This window comes from Ranitomeya imitator, chromosome 6, assembly GCF_032444005.1.
Source record: "Ranitomeya imitator isolate aRanImi1 chromosome 6, aRanImi1.pri, whole genome shotgun sequence".
Classification (NCBI taxonomy): Eukaryota; Metazoa; Chordata; class Amphibia; order Anura; family Dendrobatidae; genus Ranitomeya; species Ranitomeya imitator.
Window position 1 is genome coordinate 292,515,711 of NC_091287.1, and position 21,715 is coordinate 292,537,425.

The window sequence follows — 21,715 nt, forward strand, 5'->3', positions numbered from 1 at the left end:
AACAAAAAAACCAACAAATAATAATGTTCAGTTATGCACTCAATACTTGGTCGGGAATCCTTTGGCAGAAATGACTGCTTCAATGCGGCGTGGCATGGAGGCAATCAGCCTGTGACACTGCTGAGATGTTATGGAGGCCCAGGATGCTTCAATAGCGGCCTTAAGCTCATCCAGAGTGTTGGGTCTTGCGTCTCTCAACTTTCTCTTCACAATATCCCACAGATTCTCTATGGGGTTCAGGTCAGGAGAGTTGGCAGGCCAATTGAGCACAGTAATACCATGGTCAGTAAACCATTTACCAGTGGTTTTGGCACTGTGAGCAGGTGCCAGGTCGTGCTGAAAAATGAAATCTTCATCTCCATAAAGCATTTCAGCCGATGGAAGCATGAAGTGCTCTAAAATCTCCTGATAGCTAGCTGCATTGACCCTGCCCTTGATGAAACACAGTGGACCAACACCAGCAGCTGACATGGCACCCCACACCATCACTGACTGTGGGTACTTGACACTGGACTTCAGGCATTTTGGCATTTCCTTCTCCCCAGTCTTCCTCCAGACTCTGGCACCTTGATTTCCGAATGACATGCAAAATTTGCTTTCATCAGAAAAAAGTACTTGGGACCACTTAGCAACAGTCCAGTGCTGCTTCTCTGTAGCCCAGGTCAGGCGCCTCTGCCGCTGTTTATGGTTCAAAAGTGGCTTTACCTGGGGAATGCGGCACCTGTAGCCCATTTCCTGCACACGCCTGTGCACGGTGGCTCTGGATGTTTCCACACCAGACTCAGTCCACTGCTTCCTCAGGTTCCCCAAGGTCTGGAATCGGTCCTTCTCCACAATCTTCCTCAGGGTCCGGTCTCCTCTTCTCGTTGTACAGCGTTTTCTGCCACATTGTTTCCTTCCAACAGACTTACCATTGAGGTGCCTTGATACAGCACTCTGGGAACAGCCTATTTGTTGAGAAATTTCTTTCTGGGTCTTACCCTCTTGCTTGAGGGTGTCAATGATGGCCTTCTTGACATCTGTCAGGTCGCTAGTCTTACCCATGATGGGGGCTTTGAGTAATGAACCAGGCAGGGAGTTTATAAAAGCCTCAGGTATCTTTTGCATGTGTTTAGAGTTAATTAGTTGATTCAGAAGATTAGGGTAATAGGTCATTTAGAGAAACTTTTCTTGATATGCTAATTTATTGAGACAGGTTTTTTGGGTTATCAGGAGTTGTATGCCAAAATCATCAGTATTAAAACAATAAAAGACCTGACAAATTTCAGTTGGTGGATAATGAATCTATAATATATGAAAGTTTAATTGTAATCATTACATTATGGTAAATAATGAAATTTAACACTATATGCTAATTTTTTGAGAAGGACCTGTATATTCACACCAGGGCACTGCATTGTATTCTATTATTCTGAATTTTGTAGTCAAACCTATAAAAACAAAAAAAAATAGTTGCCAAATAATGAATTATTGAATAAGAAACCAACTTGAGCCCTCCCTGAATAAGAAATTGCCGAATTAGACACCGACGGTAGCGCTCGCATTACTGGAGCGGCAGGTGTTACTACCTAGCAACAAGCGTCTGTTAGAGCGCGTCGTGCGCCCCCTGCTGTACACTACTGTTTTCACACCATTGTAATCCCCACTACACACAGCGGCGGGGCCACGCCCCTCAGGACGTCACAAAGCCAGCAGCAGCAGCAGCAGCAGCATCAGGAGCTGCGCTCAGTGTGGCACAGGCGGCCTCGGTGCACTGAGCAGCGGAGACGTCCTCCAGCCCGGAGCGCGATACCCTGGACAGCGCTCGTCACAACCGCGGGAGTTCCCGGTGCTGCTGCTGCTGCCCTCATTATGGTGAGTGCGTGCACCTCCCTGCCTGCTGTCATTCATTAGTGTGCACTTTACCACAATGTCAGCAGTGTTATATTGGGGGTCCAGCTGCTCCAGGGGCTTCCCGGTGACACTTGCCTTACACATGCATCATGCCACGTCTTACTGTTTAGCAGTGATGGCACAGGCTGCCCTCCATCCACACTGCCACTAGATGTAGTGATGCCCCCTGCACTATATGGGGGTCCAGGGAGTGGCATGGGCTCCTACACTGGGCATTACTAGTGCTATCTGATGTAACTGTCAGTGTGATAGCTGTGCCCACCTGCCCTAGACCCTCCATGAAAGCATGGGAGCTACAGGACCAATGCAGAAGTCCCAGGAGGCAGTGATCCGGTATGACCTCTCAGGAGATCCACATAGGCTGGATCCTGGCTGGTCTGATCTCCCTGAGTATATGGAGAGGGGCTGTACAGGGGGAGGGGAGCACGGTGGGCTGAGGACAGGGGCGGGAATGCCTCATTCATTCTGTGATTTGTGAGGAGAGAAACAGAATCCGGCGGAATGACCTAAAACCATTGCCAAGAACGCGGCCCCATAGAGATAATGCCCCGCTGTCATGGGGCTGAGTGATGGGGCTCGGTGATGGAGCCGCCTCTATGGAGCATTGTCTGTGTGCCCCTCTTTATGGCTGGAAAGAGCTGAAGGTTTAGGAGCTGTCCAGGATTCTCGGTGTAAATTCATTCTTATAGACGCAAGCTATTTTAGCAATAAGAAGAATAAAAAAGTTCCAGAACTTACTACGAGGCCCTTAAAGGGGTTGACCAGCACTGAAAGCATTACTTTTTTAAGCATTGATGGTTTTGAATTAATACCCGGAGGCCTATTTCATCTTTCAGTGTTCCCATGGATCCAGCACAGGTCGCTCTAGAGGCCTGCACCGGCTCTGGAAGCGATGTCGGCTTTCTTCGTCAGACACAGGACCGCCACAGCCTGTGATTGGCTGCAGCACTCGGGTGACTAGAAGAGCACAACGTCAGACGTTTTTCTGGTGACGCTCCTGTGCCAACTGAGTGTTGTGGTCCTGCGACTTCCAAACCAAGCAGACATTGTTTCCAGCACCGACACAGACCTCTAGAACAACCTGCACTAGATCCATGTAGGCGCTGGACCGTGAATATACCTTCAGTTGATATTTTAAAACCATCAGTGCCTAAAAATGTTTTCAGTGTAGGACAACCCCTGTAAATAATAATCACAAGGAAGCTCCTATCTCCATTGAGCATTAATATTGCCACGTGTAGGCACTGACAAGACTTCCAAGTAGATTAATGATTGCATGAGGCATAGAACCAGAAGTCGGCCATGAATTGGTAGACCACATAAGGCTACAGAGCGGGGTCGCTGAGTGCCGAGGCCTAGTGTCAGAAGTCATCAATGCTCTGCTGGCCCAGGAAATGCAGAGCTCCAATCCTCTGGCATTAAGTTCTCCCATTAAAGGGAACCTGTCACATGAAAAAAATGCTATTAATCTGCAGCTATGGGTTTAATCTGCAGGTTAATAAGGTTCTGAACCTGCTCGGCGCTCGCACTTTGAACCCCACTGTCAGGAGGAAATTCACTTTATTCCTCCTGGCAACGTTTGGGTTTCATAGTAACATAGTAACATAGTAACATAGTTAGTAAGGCCGAAAAAAGACATTTGTCCATCCAGTTCAGCCTATATTCCATCATAATAAATCCCCAGATCTACGTCCTTCTACAGAACCTAATAATTGTATGATACAATATTGTTCTGCTCCAGGAAGACATCCAGGCCTCTCTTGAACCCCTCGACTGAGTTCGCCATCACCACCTCCTCAGGCAAGCAATTCCAGATTCTCACTGCCCTAACAGTAAAGAATCCTCTTCTATGTTGGTGGAAAAACCTTCTCTCCTCCAGACGCAAAGAATGCCCCCTTGTGCCCGTCACCTTCCTTGGTATAAACAGATCCTCAGCGAGATATTTGTATTGTCCCCTTATATACTTATACATGGTTATTAGATCGCCCCTCAGTCATCTTTTTTCTAGACTAAATAATCCTAATTTCGCTAATCTATCTGGGTATTGTAGTTCTCCCATCCCCTTTATTAATTTTGTTGCCCTCCTTTGTACTCTCTCTAGTTCCATTATATCCTTCATGAGCACCGGTGCCCAAAACTGGACACAGTACTCCATGTGCGGTCTAACTAGGGATTTGTACAGAGGCAGTATAATGCTCTCATCATGTGTATCCAGACCTCTTTTAATGCACCCCATGATCCTGTTTGCCTTGGCAGCTGCTGCCTGGCACTGGCTGCTCCAGGTAAGTTTATCATTAACTAGGATCCCCAAGTCCTTCTCCCTGTCAGATTTACCCAGTGGTTTCCCATTCAGTGTGTAATGGTGACATTGATTCCTTCTTCCCATGTGTATAACCTTACATTTATCATTGTTAAACCTCATCTGCCACCTTTCAGCCCAAGTTTCCAACTTATCCAGATCCATCTGTAGCAGAATACTATCTTCTCTTGTATTAACTGCTTTACATAGTTTTGTATCATCTGCAAATATCGATATTTTACTGTGTAAACCTTCTACCAGATCATTAATGAATATGTTGAAGAGAACAGGTCCCAATACCGACCCCTGCGGTACCCCACTGGTCACAGAGACCCAGTTAGAGACTATACCATTTATAACCACCCTCTGCTTTCTATCACTAAGCCAGTTACTAACCCATTTACACACATTTTCCCCCAGACCAAGCATTCTCATTTTGTGTACCAACCTCTTGTGCGGCACGGTATCAAACGCTTTGGAAAAATCGAGATATACCACGTCCAATGACTCACCGTGGTCCAGCCTATAGCTTACCTCTTCATAAAAACTGATTAGATTGGTTTGACAGGAGAGATTTCTCATAAACCCATGCTGATATGGAGTTAAACAGTTATTCTCATTGAGATAATCCAGAATAACATCCCTCAGAAACCCTTCAAATATTTTACCAACAATAGAGGTTAGACTTACTGGCCTATAATTTCCAGGTTCACTTTTAGAGCCCTTTTTGAATATTGGCACCACATTTGCTGTGCGCCAGTCCTGCGGAACAGATCCTGTCGCTATAGAGTCCCTAAAAATAAGAAATAATGGTTTATCTATTATATATAATAATGGTTTCAGTCATGGGGGCGCCGCCGATGCGGGGTCAGTCACCACTCTGTGTATAGAGCAGTGTTTCTCAACTCCGGTCCTCAAGACCCACTAACAGGTCATGTTTTCAGGATTTCCTTACTACTGCATAGGTGATTTAATTAATGCTTGAGCAGGTGATGAAATTATCACGTGTGCAATACTAAGGAAATCCTGAAAACAAGACCTGTTGGTGGGTCTTGAGGACTGGAGTTGAGAAACACTGGTATAGAGTCATAGAGCCGTGCTCACAGCTGCTGCTCACTATACTGTTATCAGAGGCTTTAATCACTCCCCGGTACTTTGATGAACAGGCCGCTCTGCACAGATGCGCTGCAGAGAGAACTGTCAATCAAACTGTCGGGGAGTGATTACAGCTGCTGCTCGTTGTGCAATCCAGGAACGCCTCTACAACTGAAAGCCAGCGGCTCCTGGGAGGAATAAAGTTCATTTTCTCTCAGTGTCTGGGCTTTCGGTGAGCTGGCCAGATCTCACTGTTACGCTATTAAAATATAGTGTAAATCTGCAGGTAAATAGCGTTTTGGGACATGACCTGTTCCCTTTACGTTTCTGCTTAAAGGAGCTGCAGAGAGGAGGAGATCCTAGCTACAAGCTTGGCAGTCTGTTTTGAAACTGGTTACAACTTTTCATACCAAACAATTACAAATGTCTTCTAGAAATAGTGCCCAAAAAAACATTAAGTGCGCAGTAACAAAGATTATCTATATGCGGGGATCGCTAAATGCGTTTGTAAAAGTTAAGGGTTTGCTTTTGTACCCACGGATTGGCATCTAGACACTGTGTTCTGATGGGAACTGATTGACAAAGGAAGGTGTTGTGGTGCCAGCTGCCCTGTAACCTCAGGATACTATATGGCATGCGCTACTGGTTTTTTCAAGAAGAGCAAAACTAAAAACTATAGGCACTAAAATGAGGCCCTCGAGAATGGGGGAAAAGGTTCTGCGATACCAAATTCTTTTTGTTATTATATTCCTCTTATGACACTCTTTAGGCATTAGTAGATTTATTCTATAGTGCTAGGCCCTGTATAAGGCCGTGATCACACATGCGAGAAACACGCTCCACAGTGCCGACGCCACAGCTTGGATTTCACATGCGAGACACGGACGTGTTTCTCGCATGTGTGATCCCGGCCTTAGGCCTCCGTCACACGTCCGTACAAAACATGTACATGAAAAACCGGTACTGGTGTCATGGGCGTTTTCTAACAGTGCGTCATTTGTGTGTCCATTTTTACCATCAGTGTCATTCGTGTGTCTGTTTTTACCATCAGTGTGTCATCTGTGTGTCCGTTTTTACCATCAGTGTCATCCATGTGACCGTTTTTACCATCAGTGTCATCCGTGTGTCCGTTTTTACCTTCAGTATGTCATCCGTGTATCCGTTTTTACCATCAGTGTGTCATGTGTCCATTTTTACTATCAGTGTCATCCATGTGACCGTTTTTACCATCAGTGTCATCCATGTGTCCGTTTTTACATCAGTGTGTCGTGTGTGTCCGTTTTTACCATACATGGTAAACACGTGTGTCATCTACTTGTCCGATTTTACCATGTGTGTCATCCGTGTGTCTGTTTTTACCATCAGTGTGTCATCCGTGTGTCCATTTTTACCATCAGTGTCATCCGTGTGTCCGTTTTTACCATCAGTGTCATCCGTGTGTCCGTTTTTACCATCAGTATGTCATCCGTGTATCCGTTTTTACCATCAGTGTGTCATGTGTGACCGTTTTTACCATCAGTGTGTCATCTGTGTGACCGTTTTTACCATCAGTGTCATCTGTGTGTCCGTTTTTACCATCAGTGTCATCCGTGTGTCCGTTTTTACCATCAGTATGTCATCCGTGTATCCGTTTTTACCATCAGTGTGTCATCTGTGTGACTGTTTTTACCATCAGTGTCATCTGTGTGACCGTTTTTACCATCAGTGTCATCCGTGTGTCCGTTTTTACCATCAGTGTCATCCGTGTGTCCGTTTTTACCATCAGTATGTCATCCGTGTATCCGTTTTTACCATCAGTGTCTCATCCGTGTGACCGTTTTTACCATCAGTGTGTCATCTGTGTGACAGTTTTTACCATCAGTGTCATCCGTGTGTCCGTTTTTACCATCAGTGTGTCATCCGTGTGTCCGTTTTTACCATCAGTGTGTCATCCGTGTGACCGTCTTTACCATCAGTGCCGTCTGTGTGGTCCGTTTTTACCATTAGTGTGTCATCCGTGTGACCGTTTTTACCATCAGTGTCATCTGTGTGTCCGTTTTTACCATCAGTGTGTCATCCGTGTGACCGTTTTTACCATCAGTGTGTCATCTGTGTGACCGTTTTTACCATCAGTGTCATCCGTGTGTCCGTTTTTACCATCAGTGTGTCATCCGTGTGACCGTTTTTACCATCAGTATCATCCGTGTGTCCGTTTTTACCATCAGTATCATCCGTGTGACCGTTTTTACCATCAGTATCATCCGTGTGTCCGTTTTTACCATCAGTATGTCATCAGTGTGTCTATTTTTACCATCAGTGTGTCATCCGTGTGTCCATTTTTACCATCAGTGTATCATCAGTGTGTCTGTTTTTACCATCAGTGTGTCATCCGTGTGTCCGCTTTTACCATCAGTGTGTCATCTGTATCTGGTTTTTACCATCAGTGTCATACGTGTGTCCGTTTTTACCATCAGTGTCATCCGTGTGTCCGTTTTTACCATCAGTGTCATCCGTGTGTCCGTTTTTACCATCAGTGTCATCCGTGTCCGTTTTTACCATCAGTGTGTCATCTGTGTGTCTGTTTTTATCATCAGTGTGTCATCCGTGTGTCTATTTTTACCATCAGTGTGTCATCTGTGTGTCCACTTTTACCATCAGTGTGTCATCTGTATCTGTTTTTACCATCAGTGTGTCATCTGTTGTGAATTCTGTGGCAAAGCTCCCTCCTGTGGTCACAAGTGGTACTTCGGCTGATTCTCTCTGTGAGCTTCTGTTGGTGGAGGGAAGTGGTACTGCGGCTTCTGAGTTTCCTCCCTCAGGTGATCTGGTGAGGTCGTTAGGTGCTTCTCTACTTAACTCCACCTAATGCTTTGATCCTGGCTTCCTGTCAATGTTCCAGTGTTGGACTTGCTTTTCCCTGGATCATTCCTGTGGCCTGCTGCTCTGCATAGCTAAGTTCTTCTTTGCTATTTGTTTGCTATTTTTTCTGTCCAGCTTGTCTAATTTTTTGCTGGAAGCTCTAGGACGCAAAGGGTGTACCTCCGTGCCGTTAGTTCGGTACGGAGGGTCTTTTTGCCCCCTTTGCGTGGTTTTCTTTAGGGTTTTGTGTAGACCGCAAAGTTACCTTTTCTGTCCTCGCTCTGTTAAGAAAGTCGGGCCTCACATTGCTGAATCTATTTCATCTCTACGTTTGTCTTTTCATCTTAACTCAGTCGTTAAATGTGGGGGGCTGCCTTTTCCTTTGGGGTATTTCTTTGAGGCAAGGTAGGCTTATTTTCTATCTTCAGGCTAGTTAGTTCCTCAGGCTGTGCCGAGTTGCATAGGCAGAGTTAGGCGCAATCCACGGCTGCCTCTAGTGTTGTTTGGAGAGGATTAGGGATTGCGGTCTGCAGAGTTCCCACGTCTCAGAGCTCGTTCTATGATTTTGGGTTATTGTCAGATCACTGTATGTGCTCTGACCGCTATGTCCATTGTGGTACTGAATTGCCTTTCATAACAGTACAGGAAGCCAAAAGTACTAATGATTCTCAATAGAGGGAAAAAAGAAGTTCTGAGACCATTTTTTTTTCTTTGCACTGTGTTTTGCCTTTTTTTCCCCTAGACATTTGGGTGGTTCAGTACACAGGTGTAGCGATGGACATTAGAAGTCTGTCTTCATCTGTGGATCAGCTCTCGGCAAGAGTACAAAAGATTCAAGACACTATTGATCAGAAATCTATGTTAGAACCAAGAATTCCTATTCCTGATTTGTTTTTTGGAGATAGAACTAAGTTTCTGAGTTTCAAAAATAATTGTAAATTATTTCTGGCATTGAAACCTCGCTCCTCTGGTGATCCAGTTCAACAGGTTTTGATTGTTATTTCTTTTTTGCGCGGCGACCCTCAGGACTGGGCATTTTCTCTTGCGCCAGGAGATCCTGCATTGAGTAATATCGATGCGTTTTTCCTGGCGCTCGGATTGCTGTACGATGAACCTAATTCAGTGGATCAGGCAGAGAAAAATTTGCTGGCTCTTTGTCAGGGTCAGGATGAGATAGAGGTATATTGTCAGAAATTTAGAAAGTGGTCCGTGCTCACTCAATGGAATGAATCTGCGCTGGCAGCTATGTTCAGAAAGGGTCTCTCTGAAGCCCTTAAGGATGTCATAGTGGGCATTCGAGGAGTGGCGTCATTGGCTTGAAGGAGCTAAGAATCGCGTGGTGGTATTGACTGATCATAAGAACTTGACTTATCTTGAGTCTGCTAAGCGGTTGAATCCTAGACAGGCTCGTTGGTCGCTGTTTTTTGCCCGTTTTGACTTTGTGATTTCGTACCTTCCAGGCTCTAAAAATGTGAAGGCGGATGCTCTGTCTAGGAGTTTTGTGCCCGACTCTCCGGGTTTGTCTGAGCCGGCGGGTATCCTCAAAGAAGGAGTAATTGTGTCTGCCATCCCCCTGATTTGCGGCGGGTGCTGCAAAAATTTCAGGCTAATAAACCTGATCGTTGTCCAGCGGAGAGACTGTTTGTCCCTGATAAGTGGACCAATAAAGTTATCTCTGAGGTTCATTGTTCGGTGTTGGCTGGTCATCCTGGAATCTTTGGTACCAGAGAGTTAGTGGCTAGATCCTTTTGGTGGCCGTCTCTGTCGCGGGATGTGCGTACTTTTGTGCAGTCCTGTGGGATTTGTGCTCGGGCTAAGCCCTGCTGTTCTCGTGCCAGTGGGTTGCTTTTGCCCTTGCCGGTCCCGAAGAGGCCTTGGACACATATCTCTATGGATTTTATTTCTGATCTTCCCGTTTCTCAAAAGATGTCAGTCATTTGGGTGGTCTGTGATCGCTTTTCTAAGATGGTCCATTTGGTACCCTTGTCTAAATTGCCTTCCTCCTCTGATTTGGTGCCATTGTTCTTCCAGCATGTGGTTCGTTTACATGGCATTCCAGAGAATATCGTTTCTGACAGAGGTTCCCAGTTTGTTTCAAGGTTTTGGCGAGCCTTTTGTGGTAGGATGGGCATTGACTTGTCTTTTTCCTCGGCTTTCCATCCTCAGACTAATGGCCAGACCGAACGAACCAATCAGACCTTGGAAACATATCTGAGATGCTTTGTTTCTGCCGATCAGGATGACTGGGTGTCCTTTTTGCCTTTGGCTGAGTTCGCCCTTAATAATCGGGCCAGCTCGGCTACCTTGGTTTCGCCATTTTTCTGCAATTCTGGGTTCCATCCTCGTTTCTCTTCAGGACAGGTTGTCTTCGGACTGTCCTGGTGTGGATACTGTGGTGGACAGGTTGCAGCAGATTTAGACTCATGTAGTGGACAATTTGACCTTGTCCCAGGAGAAGGCTCAACGTTTCGCTAATTGCAGACGCCGTGTGGGTCCCCGACTTCGTGTTGGGGATCTGGTTTGGTTATCTTCTCGTCATATTCCTATGAAGGTTTCCTCTCCTAAGTTTAAACCTCGTTTCATTGGTCCGTATAGGATTTCTGAGGTTCTTAATCCTGTCTTTTCGTCTGACCCTTCCAGATTCTTTTTCCATACATAACGTATTCCATAGGTCGTTGTTGCGGAGATACGTGGCACCTATGGTTCCATCTGTTGATCCTCCTGCCCCGGTTTTGGTGGAGGGGGAATTGGAGTATATTGTGGAGAAGATTTTGGATTCTCGTGTTTCTAGAAGGAAACTCCAGTATCTGGTTAAATGGAAGGGTTATGCTCAGGAAGATAATTCCTGGGTTTTTGCCTCTGATGTCCATGCTCCCGATCTTGTTCGTGCCTTTCATGTGGCTCATCCTGGTCGGCCTGGGGGCTCTGGTGAGGGTTCGGTGACCCCTCCTCAAGGGGGGGGGGGTACTGTTGTGAATTCTGTGGCAAAGCTCCCTCCTGTGGTCACAAGTGGTACTTCGGCTGATTCTCTCTGTGAGCTTCTGTTGGTGGAGGGAAGTGGTACTGCGGCTTCTGAGTTTCCTCCCTCAGGTGATCTGGTGAGGTCGTTAGGTGCGTCTCTACTTAACTCCACCTAATGCTTTGATCCTGGCTTCCTGTCAATGTTCCAGTGTTGGACTTGCTTTTCCCTGGATCATTCCTGTGGCCTGCTGCTCTGCATAGCTAAGTTCTTCTTTGCTATTTGTTTGCTATTTTTTCTGTCCAGCTTGTCTAATTTTTTGCTGGAAGCTCTGGGACGCAAAGGGTGTACCTCCGTGCCGTTAGTTCGGTACGGAGGGTCTTTTTGCCCCCTTTGCATGGTTTTCTTTAGGGTTTTGTGTAGACCGCAAAGTTACCTTTTCTGTCCTCGCTCTGTTAAGAAAGTCGGGCCTCACTTTGCTGAATCTATTTCATCTCTACGTTTGTCTTTTCATCTTAACTCAGTCATTATATGTGGGGGGCTGCCTTTTCCTTTGGGGTATTTCTCTGAGGCAAGGTAGGCTAATTTTCTATCTTCAGGCTAGTTAGTTTCTCAGGCTGTGCCGAGTTGCATAGGCAGAGTTAGGCGCAATCCACGGCTGCCTCTAGTGTTGTTTGGAGAGGATTAGGGATTGCGGTCTGCAGAGTTCCCACGTCTCAGAGCTCGTTCTATGATTTTGGGTTGTCAGATCACTGTATGTGCTCTGACCGCTATGTCCATTGTGGTACTGAATTGCCTTTCATAACAGTCATCTGTATCTGGTTTTTACCATCAGTGTCATACGTGTGTCCGTTTTTACCATCAGTGTCATCCGTGTGTCCGTTTTTACCATCAGTGTCATCCGTGTGTCCGTTTTTACCATCAGTGTCATCTGTGTGACCGTTTTTACCATCAGTGTCATCCGTGTCCGTTTTTACCATCAGTGTGTCATCTGTGTGTCTGTTTTTATCATCAGTGTGTCATCCGTGTGTCCACTTTTACCATCAGTGTGTCATCTGTATCTGTTTTTACCATCAGTGTCATTCGTGTGTCCGTTTTTACCATCAGTGTGTTATCCGTGTGACCGTTTTTACCATCAGTGTCATCCGTGTGTCCGTTTTTACCATCAGTGTCATCCGTGTGTCCGTTTTTACCATCAGTGTATCATCAGTGTGTCTGTTTTTACCACCAGTGCGTCATCCGTGTGTCCGTTTTTACCATCAGTGTCATCCTGTGTCTGTTTTTACCATCAGTGTCATCCGTTTGTCTGTTTTTACCATCAGTGTCATCCGTGTGTCTGTTTTTTCCATCAGTGTGTCATCTCATCTGTGTGTTTGTATCATCAGTGTCATGAGTGTTTTTCCGATATAGATAAAGAAAAAATAAATTGGAAACTACTACTATATTTTGCCGTGTTAAACACGGATGTCATATGGATATCATCCGTGTGTTGTACGTGTTTTCCACAGACTTGTATTGGCCCTCGTCATCCATGCTGCCTGAAAAAATGGACATGTGCATAACAGCATAGGTTATAATGGGTTCGTGTGTTATCCGTGAGAAAAGCAGATGACACACGTGCTGGAAACACAGACGTGTAAAGGGGGCCATACATGAGTTGTGGCATCCTTCAGGAGTCTCTTTGGGATTCTACAATATTGGCTGCTTGCTGTACAGTCCTACCAGCAGCTATTTTATAGCATATATCTTAGTATACCATATATAGTATTATATTATTGTATTAGCATATATCATATATAGTATTATTATTGTATTAGCATATATATTGCTATGGTAGCATGGTTGCTGCTGAAATCATCATAACTGTTGTAGTATTCACACTGCAGCACAGAGTGATGTATGGGTCATTTCTAGAGATATGTACATATTTAAAGAGGATTTATCACCATAATTCATAATTCCAGCTGCATACATTACCAAATACAGTTTAAATCAGAAGTTACATACATTATATAAAAAGACACATAAGCATGTTTTTCTCAATATCTGACATGAAATCAGAATAAACCTTTTCCATTTTAGGTCAATTAGGATTACCATAATTATTAATATTTTTCAAATGCCAGAATAATGAGAGAGACAGAGAGAGAGAAAGAATGTATTAAGGCATTTTTATTACTTACTGCAAAGTCAAAAGTTTACATACAGTCATGGCCAAAAGTTTTGAGAATGACACCAAAATGATATTTTCCCATGATCTGCTGCCCTCTGGTTTTTAATAGTTTGTCTGATGTTTATATCACATACATAAATATAATTGCAATTATATTATGAGTACCAATAGGTTATATTGACAGTTAGAATGAGTTAATGCAGCAAGTCAATATTTGCAGTGTTGACCCTTCTTATTCAAGACCTCCGCAATTCTCCCTGGCATGCTCTCAATCAACTTCTGGACCAAATCCTGACTGATAGCAGTCCATTCTTGCATAATCAATGCTTGCATTTTGCCAGAATTTGTTGGTTTTTGTTTGTCCACCCGTCTCTTGATGATTGACCACAAGTTCTCAATGGGATAAAGATCTGGGGAGTTTCCAGGCCATGGACCCAAAATCTCTATGTTTTGTTCCATGAGCCATTTAGTTATCACCTTTGCTTTATGGCAAGGTGCTCCATCATGCTGGAAAATGCATTGTTGGGCGCCAAACTGCTCTTGGACGGTTGGGAGAAGTTGCTATTGGAGGACATTCTGGTACCATTCTTTATTCAGGGCTGTGTTTTTAGGCAAGACTGTGAGTGAGCCGATTCCCTTGGCTGAGAAGCAACCCCACACATGAATGGTTTCAGGATGCTTTACAGTTGGCATGAGACAAGACTAGTGGTATCGCTCACCTCTTCTTCTCCGAATAAGCTGTTTTCCAGATGTCCCAAACAATCGAAAAGGGGATTCATCAGAAAAAATGACTTTGCCCCAGTCCTCAGCAGTCCACTCCCTGTACCTTTTGCAGAATATCAGTCGGTCCCTGATGTTTTTTTCTGGAGAGAAGTGGCTTCTTTGCTGCCCTCAAAGAGTCTCCGCCTCACAGTGCGTGCAGAAGCACTCACACCAGCCTGCTGCCATGCCTGAGCAAGCTCGGCACTGCTGGTAGTCCGATCCCGCAGCTGAAACAGTTTTAAGATACGGTCCTGGCGCTTGCTGGTCTTTCTTGGGCGCCCTGGAGCCTTTTTGACAACAATGGAAGCTCTCTCCTTGAAGTTCTTGATGATGCGATAGATTGTTGACTGAGGTGCAATCTTTGTAGCTGCGATACTCTTCCCTGTTAGGCCATTTTTGTGCAGTGCAATGATGGCTGCACGTGTTTCTTTATAGATAACCATGGTTAACTGAAGAGAAACAATGATACCAAGCACCAGCCTCCTTTTAAAGTGTCCAGTGATGTCATTCTTACTTAATCATGACTGATTGATCACCAGCCTTGTCCTCAACACCCACACCTGTGTTAATGGATCAATCACTAAAACGATGTTAGCTGCTCCTTTTAAGGTAGGACTGCAATGATGTTGAAATGTGTTTTGGGGGTTAAAGTTCATTTTCTGGGCAAATATTGACTTTGCAAGTACAGTAATTGCTGTTAAGCTGATCACTCTGACATTCAGGAGTATATGCAAATTGCCATTAGAAAAAATGAAGCAGTAGACTTTGGAAAAACTAATATTTGTCTCATTCTCAAAATTTTTGTCCATGACTGTACACTAAAGGCCCCGTCACACATAGCGAGATCGCTAGCGAGATCGCTGCTGAGTCACAAGTTTTGTGACGCAACAGCGATCTCAGTAGCGATCTTGCTATGTGTGACACGTACCAGCGATCAGCCCCCTGCTGTGAGATCGCTGGTCGTGTCGGAATGGCCTGGGCCATTTTTTGATTGTTGAGGTCCCGCTGACATCGCTGAATCGGCGTGTGTGACGCCGATTCAGCGATGTCTTCGCTGGTAACCAGGGTAAACATCGGGTAACTAAGCGCAGGGCCGCGCTTAGTAACCCGATGTTTACCCTGGTTACCATCCTAAAAGTAAAAAAACAAATGCTACATACTTACCTATCGCTGTCTGTCCTCGGCGCTCTGCTTCTCTGGTCTGGCTGTGAGCGCCGGTCAGCCGGAAAGCAGAGCGGTGACGTCACCGCTCTACTTTCTGGCCGCTGTGCTCACAGCCAGACCAGAGAAGCAGAGCACCGAGGACAGACAGCGATAGGTAAGTTTGTAGCGTTTGTTTTTTTTTACTTTAACGATGGTAACCAGGGTAAACATCGGGTTACTAAGCGCGGCCCTGCGCTTAGTTACCCAATGTTTACCCTGGTTACCGGGGACCTCGGGATCGTTGGTCGCTGGAGAGCTGTCTGTGTGACAGCTCTCCAGCGACCAAACAGCGACGCTGCAGCGATCCGGATCGTTGTCGGTATCGCTGCAGCGTCGCTATGTGTGACGGGGCCTTAAGATTACTATGCCTTTAAACATTTCTGGACTGCCCATATGATGATGTCATGTGTTTGGAAGCTTTTGATAGTTTTTTTGGCAACATCTGAGTTAGTTAGAGGCACATCTGTGGATGTATTTTAATGCACACCTGAAACACACTGTTTCTTTGTGTAGCATCATGGGAAAGTCTCAAGAAATCAGCCAAGGTATCAGGAAGAGAATTGTGGACTTGCACAAGTCTGCCTCATCCTTGGGTACAATTTCAGGATACCTGAAGGTGCCTCATGCATCTGTACACACAATTAAACACAAGTACAAACAAGGTGGGAATATCCAGCCATCATACCGCTCAGGAAGGAGACAGATTCTGTGTCCCAGAGATGAGCGTGCTTTGGTCCTACATGTGCATTATCACCCCAAGGACAAAAGGAAAATACCTTGCGAAGATGACAGCAGAAGCTGGTAAGATTGTGTCAATATCCAGTGAAACGAGTTCTGTGTCAATATGGGCTGAAAGGCCACTCTGCCAGGAAGAAGCCATTACTCCAAAAGAATCATACAAAAACAGATTAATGTTTGCAAATGCACACAGGAACAAAGACCTTAATTTTGTCCTGTGGTCTGATGAAACTAAAATTTAATTTTGGGGCACAAGGACCATCTTTACTTTTGGGGAAAAAAGGGAGAAGCTTTGAAACCTAAGAACACAATCCCAACTGTGAAACATGGGGGTGGTAGCATCACGTTGTGGAGTTGTTTTGCTGCAGGAGGAACTGGTGCACGTTACAAAATAGATGGCATCATGAGAAAAGACGATTATGTGGCCATACTGAAGCAACATCTCAAAACATCAGCCAGGAAGTTAAAGCTTGGGCAGAAGTGGGTCTTCCAAATGGACAATGACCCGAAGCATACTGCCAAAATGGTAACAAAGTGGCTTCAGGATAACAAAGTCAGTGTTTTGGAGTGGCCATCACAAAGCCCTGATCACAATCCTATTAAAAATTGATGGGCAAAGCTGAAAAGGCCGTTGCGAGCAAGGCAACCTACAAGCCTGGATCAGTTGCACCAGTTTTGTCAGGAGGAATGGTCCCAAATTCTGACCAACTATTGTGAGAAGCTTGTGGAAGGATATCCCAAATGTTTGACCCAAGTCATTCAGTTTAAGGGCAATGGTACCAAATACTAATGAAATGTACAGTATGTAAATGTTTGACTTTGCAGTAAGTAATAAAAAAAGCCTTAAAACATTCTCTCGCTCTCTCTCTCTTTCTGGCATTTGGCAAATAGTAATATTTAGGTAATCCTAATTGACCTAAAATGGGAAAGGTTTATTCTGATTTCATGTCAGATACTGAGAAAAACATGTACCGTATTTTTCGGACTATAAGACGCACTGGACCATAAGACACACCCCAAATTTTCAGATGGAAATTGGGGGAAAAAATGCGTCAAATGGGGGTGTGTCTTACAGTCCTAAATTTAGCTTACACGAGGAGGATCTGCAGCGGAGTCACAAGGGGTATTTGGTGGTCTGGCGATGATATGACCCAGACTGGTGCACAGGTTCGGCATAGTTCGGCGGAGCATTGCATTGCTGCAATGTGGTGGTCTCTGGGAAATCCCATCCCAGTCTGGTGCTGCAGGGCGATGATCTCGCTCCCATCCCAGCCTGGTGCGGCTGGTGCTGCAGGTTCGGTGGTGCGCGGTGGTGTGGGGACTACGGCAACATTTTGTAAAAGCCCAAAGCCCCCGCACTTCTATTGCCTCGATGCTGTGGCCTCTGGGAAAATGGCCACCGGAGGTGGCGATTGCGCAGATTGAGATCTCGGCAATGGGATCTCGTCCCGAGATCTTGGGGCCGAGATCTAAATCTGTGCATGTTCCGCCTCTGGTGGCCATTTTCCAGGAGGCCACAGCATCAAGGCAATAGAAGTTCAGGGGCTCCGGGTCTTCCGAAAATGTCACTGGAGCCCCCCACACTGCCAAACCTGCCGCATCAGGCTGGGATTGGAGCGAGATTATCGCCCTGCAGCGTCGGACCACCGGAAGAATTGCCCCACTCCTGCTGCCACTACGCTAACTGCAAGTACATTCTGACTATAAGACGCACCCCCGTTTTCCCCCCAAATTTTTGGGGAAAAAAGTGCATCTTATAGTCCGATAAATACGGTATATGTATCTTTCTACATAGTGTATGTAAATTTCTGGTTTCCACTGTATACTGTAGACTAGAATTGATAAGAATGTTGTGTTTACTTCTCCATGTCAGAATGGCTGAAGTTGTAACTCCATCTCTGCCCACCTGGCCTGATTGCTAAGCTCTACAGTGTCCCTCTTCCCTGCTGCTGAGATTTCACACTGTACGAGCTGCAGATGTCAACTTGGCTCGGGAGGCAGCGATTGAATATACTTGAACTCATGAAATCTCTGAAGCCCCCCATACATATTAGGCTTATGTTGGCTGAACTTGCAAATATTGACTAGTTCGGACAATTTGGATAACAACAAAATACCCAAGATATGAAAAAAGACAATTGTGCACAACTCAGAACAATGGATTAACAAAAAAAGAGAAACGAGTATATGTGCCATAAAATAATACATTTTATTAAATATAGATTAAAAAACAAACAAATTTTGCTTGAGTAATAACAGAGGCTGCAATACCAACTATACAATGGAAACACTGTGTATAATACAACTTGATATTACCTGGAATAGATCTTATATGTGTAAGAATATATACTGAGTGGACTTAAACCACTAACTGCTAGATATAAGGTGCTGCTGAAAAATCTGCATAAAGAGTAATTTAAATAAACACATCAGTAACACAGTTGTAACACAGGTGCTCCCGCCGTCCCCCAACGCACGTTTCGTGTGGTCACTTCCTCAGGACAGTTCGAACAGCTGTCTAAAGTGTATAAGTGCTCAGGGCAATTGATTGTTGGGGGAATTAAAGCTCTGGCATGTTCCATTTATGACTTTTGTTCTCCCAGAAGTAAGGCTGTTCTATCATAAAGGACATACACTCCTATGTATGGGAGATCCAGATGAGCTGGCTGCCAGCCTAACGATTGGCTGCAGCATTGTTCGGCTGTCAGCCATCTAATGAGTATGGCGAGCTTTATTCTGAAGTAGGACTCATAAAATGATTAGAAGAAGAGTGGGATATGAGCTCACCCCCCATGCTGATGATCCTGGTTAAACACTGCTGGTTCTGCTTGTGAAGTTCAGCCATAGGACCCTATGACTAAGGGCACTTTCACTTCGAAAACGCATCAGGTTTTTTCTTGCTATTGGATTCCATGTTTGTAATGAAATTCTAATGAAGCTTGTCATTTTATATATCGTTGGCTGGATGTGCCAATTTTCCATAAAATGATCATCTTAACCCGTCACCAGGTTTGACTGATATGGGATACAGCCACCACTTTCAGGCCTGATATACAGCATTCTGTAATGCAGTATATCTGCCCCCAACCCGACCTGTAAGAGAAGAGAAAGAGCTTTTATTATACTCACCTGCGAGACGTTCCTGTCCGAGGGGTATCGCTCTTCATGGTTCAGTGCCTCCCATCTTTTTGCGATGTTGTCCTCCTTGGTTTATAATGGATGGCACGACCTTGCATCTTCCACACAGTCTCCGGCATCGCGCTCCTGCGCATGCGTACTTATCTGCCCTCTAGAGGTAAGAGCAAAGTACTGCAGCGCGCATGTGTTGGGAAAGGTCAAACAGTCCTGGCACATGCGCACTGCAGTACCTTACTCTGAGTACAAAAAAAGTTAATTCAGCTCACCCATTAGAAGTTAAATCGCTGTGGTGGTATCATCCGAGCTCGGAAATTACATCTCTGCCAGGACGTAGAAAATTGAAGAAGAAAAATATAGGAATCCAGCTCCAGGATGTAAAATATCAAAAAATACTTTATTCAAACCTTTAAAAATTAGAACAAGGGCTTACAAATGACCAGCAAAATAGTTAGGGAGCAGCCATGCACAACTGAACGCGTTTCAAACAACTGCTGTTCTTAGTCTTCAGTACTGAATAAGAACACAGCAGTTGTTCGAAACGCGTTCAGTTGTCCATGGCTGCTCCCTAACTATTTTGCTGGTCATTTGTAAGCCCTTGTTCTAATTTTTAAATGTTTGAATAAAGTATTTTTTGATATTTTACTTCCTGGAGCTGGATTCCTATATTTTTCTTCTTCAGTACCTTACTCTGCCCTAGTCAGGGAAGAGAAGTACACCTGCACAGGAGCCGGATACCAGGTAGACTGTTTGGACGATGTAGGAGGCATCATTCCCACGAAGCAAGAATGAAGACGGCATCGCAAGACAATAGGAGGCACCGAATCAAGACCAGCGACGCCAATAGGACTGGACCGCCTTTCAGGTGAGTATAATAAAAGCTCTTTTTCTTATCTTTTAGGTCGGTTGGGTACCTATATACAACATATTAGAATTCTGTACACTATGTTCCAAATTATTATGCAGATGACATTTTTCTCGGATTTTCCTAAATGGTCGGTGCAAATGACAGTCAGTCTAATAAAAGTTATCACCCGTTAGAGTATACATCAAATTTTATTGAAGAAACCTCACAATAATAACAGTATAATCTCCAAAATGAATACAAACTCAAAATGCACTGTTCCAAATTATTAGGCACAGTAGAATTTCTAAACATTTGATATGTTTTAAAGAACTGATAATGCTCATTTGTGGAATTTGCAGCATTAGGAGGTCACATTCACTGAAGAAAAAAGCTATTTAACTCCAAAACATCCTAACATGCCAAGTTACATGTTAACATAGGAACCCTTCTTTGATATCACCTTCACAAGTCTTGCATTCTTGAGTTTTTGGAGAGTTTCTGCTTGTATTTCTTTGCATGAAGTCAGAATAGCCTCCCAGAGCTGCTGTTTTGATGTGAACTGCCTCCCACCGTCATAGATCTTTTGCTTGATGATACTCCAGACGTTCTCTATAGGGTTGAGGTCAGGGGAAGATGGTGGCCACACCATGAGTTTATCTCCTTTTATGCCCATAGCAGCCAATGATTCAGAGGTATTATTTGCAGCATGAGATGGGGCATTGTCATGCATGAAGATGATTTTGCTCCTGAAGGCACGTTTCTGCTTTTAGACCATGGAAGAAAGTTGTCAGTCAGAAACCGGCACACCCACCGATTAGCTGTTCTCGGTGTTGGCAGAGGCGGCTGCCAACCGAAAATTCTCAGTTGTGGTTCTGCTCCATCTTTGGATAGTGGTCACGGCAAGATACTGCACATCCGCCTCCTATTCACATCAATGGGAGGCGGACGTGCAGTAACCGGCGGCGGCCACTATCAGAAACCATAGCAGCTCAGCAATTGAGCATTTCTGGCATCCGACACTGAGAACAGCTGATCGGCGGGGGTGCCGGGTGTCGGACATTGATGAACTATCCTAAGGATAGGTCATCAGTGATAAAGTAGTGGACAACCTATTCAAGCCATGTCTTTCCATCCTCGGGAATTGTTCATGAACGGCAATAATTCAGGTGACAGTAAAGACTGTAGGGTATAGCCTAAGAACAAACACCCTGGGGTTGGGAACATTCAAAATCATGGGTGCTTTTTTAGCTGGTCGATAGGCGTATAGGAGACTTTCTGTGGCTGTCCCAAGCATAGAAAACTTCTGCCTTCGAGGAACTACCTCCAATGGGTAATACGAGGATGCATGGAAGAACATGACGCAGAAGATAGTGTGCCCACAAGCCTTTTATTGTGATTAGCCCATAAAGGGAAAGTGGTGTATACAACCCGCTTGTGTGCAGCAGATGTTGAAGTGTAGAGGTTATATGTCTGAGGGATGAATCCAGTTATGAGGGTTGAATGTTGTAAGGGTCTTTCCATTTTGTCCACCCAAAAGCTGACCCGAAGAGGGAATAGCAATGGTTTTGCTATGGGGAAATATGAGCAGAGAGGTTATTACAAGTCCGGTGGTTTTTGTGGCCTATCTAGGCATGAGAGTCAACACTCATCAGTAACAGTTTGCTTCTCTACAATTTGACATTTTCTTCATCTTCTCTCTTTACATCCTCTTCTATTATTCATCTCACGTTTAATTTTAGACTCTGATTAAGTGCCATTGGAGATCATGGCTGC

General features: G+C 44.8%; 1 protein-coding gene across 1 annotated transcript in view; it reads left to right on the forward strand.

Annotated features, from left to right (window-relative positions):
• The first annotated feature begins 1,711 nt into the window (after positions 1 to 1,711).
• Positions 1,712 to 21,715, forward strand: part of ELOVL2 (ELOVL fatty acid elongase 2) — a 174,067-nt gene continuing 154,063 nt past the window's right edge. Inside the window, exon 1 of the mRNA XM_069730657.1 lies at positions 1,712 to 1,854. Coding sequence (XP_069586758.1) covers positions 1,852 to 1,854 — 3 coding nt within the window. The 5' untranslated portion in view covers positions 1,712 to 1,851. The remainder of the gene's footprint in view (positions 1,855 to 21,715) is intronic.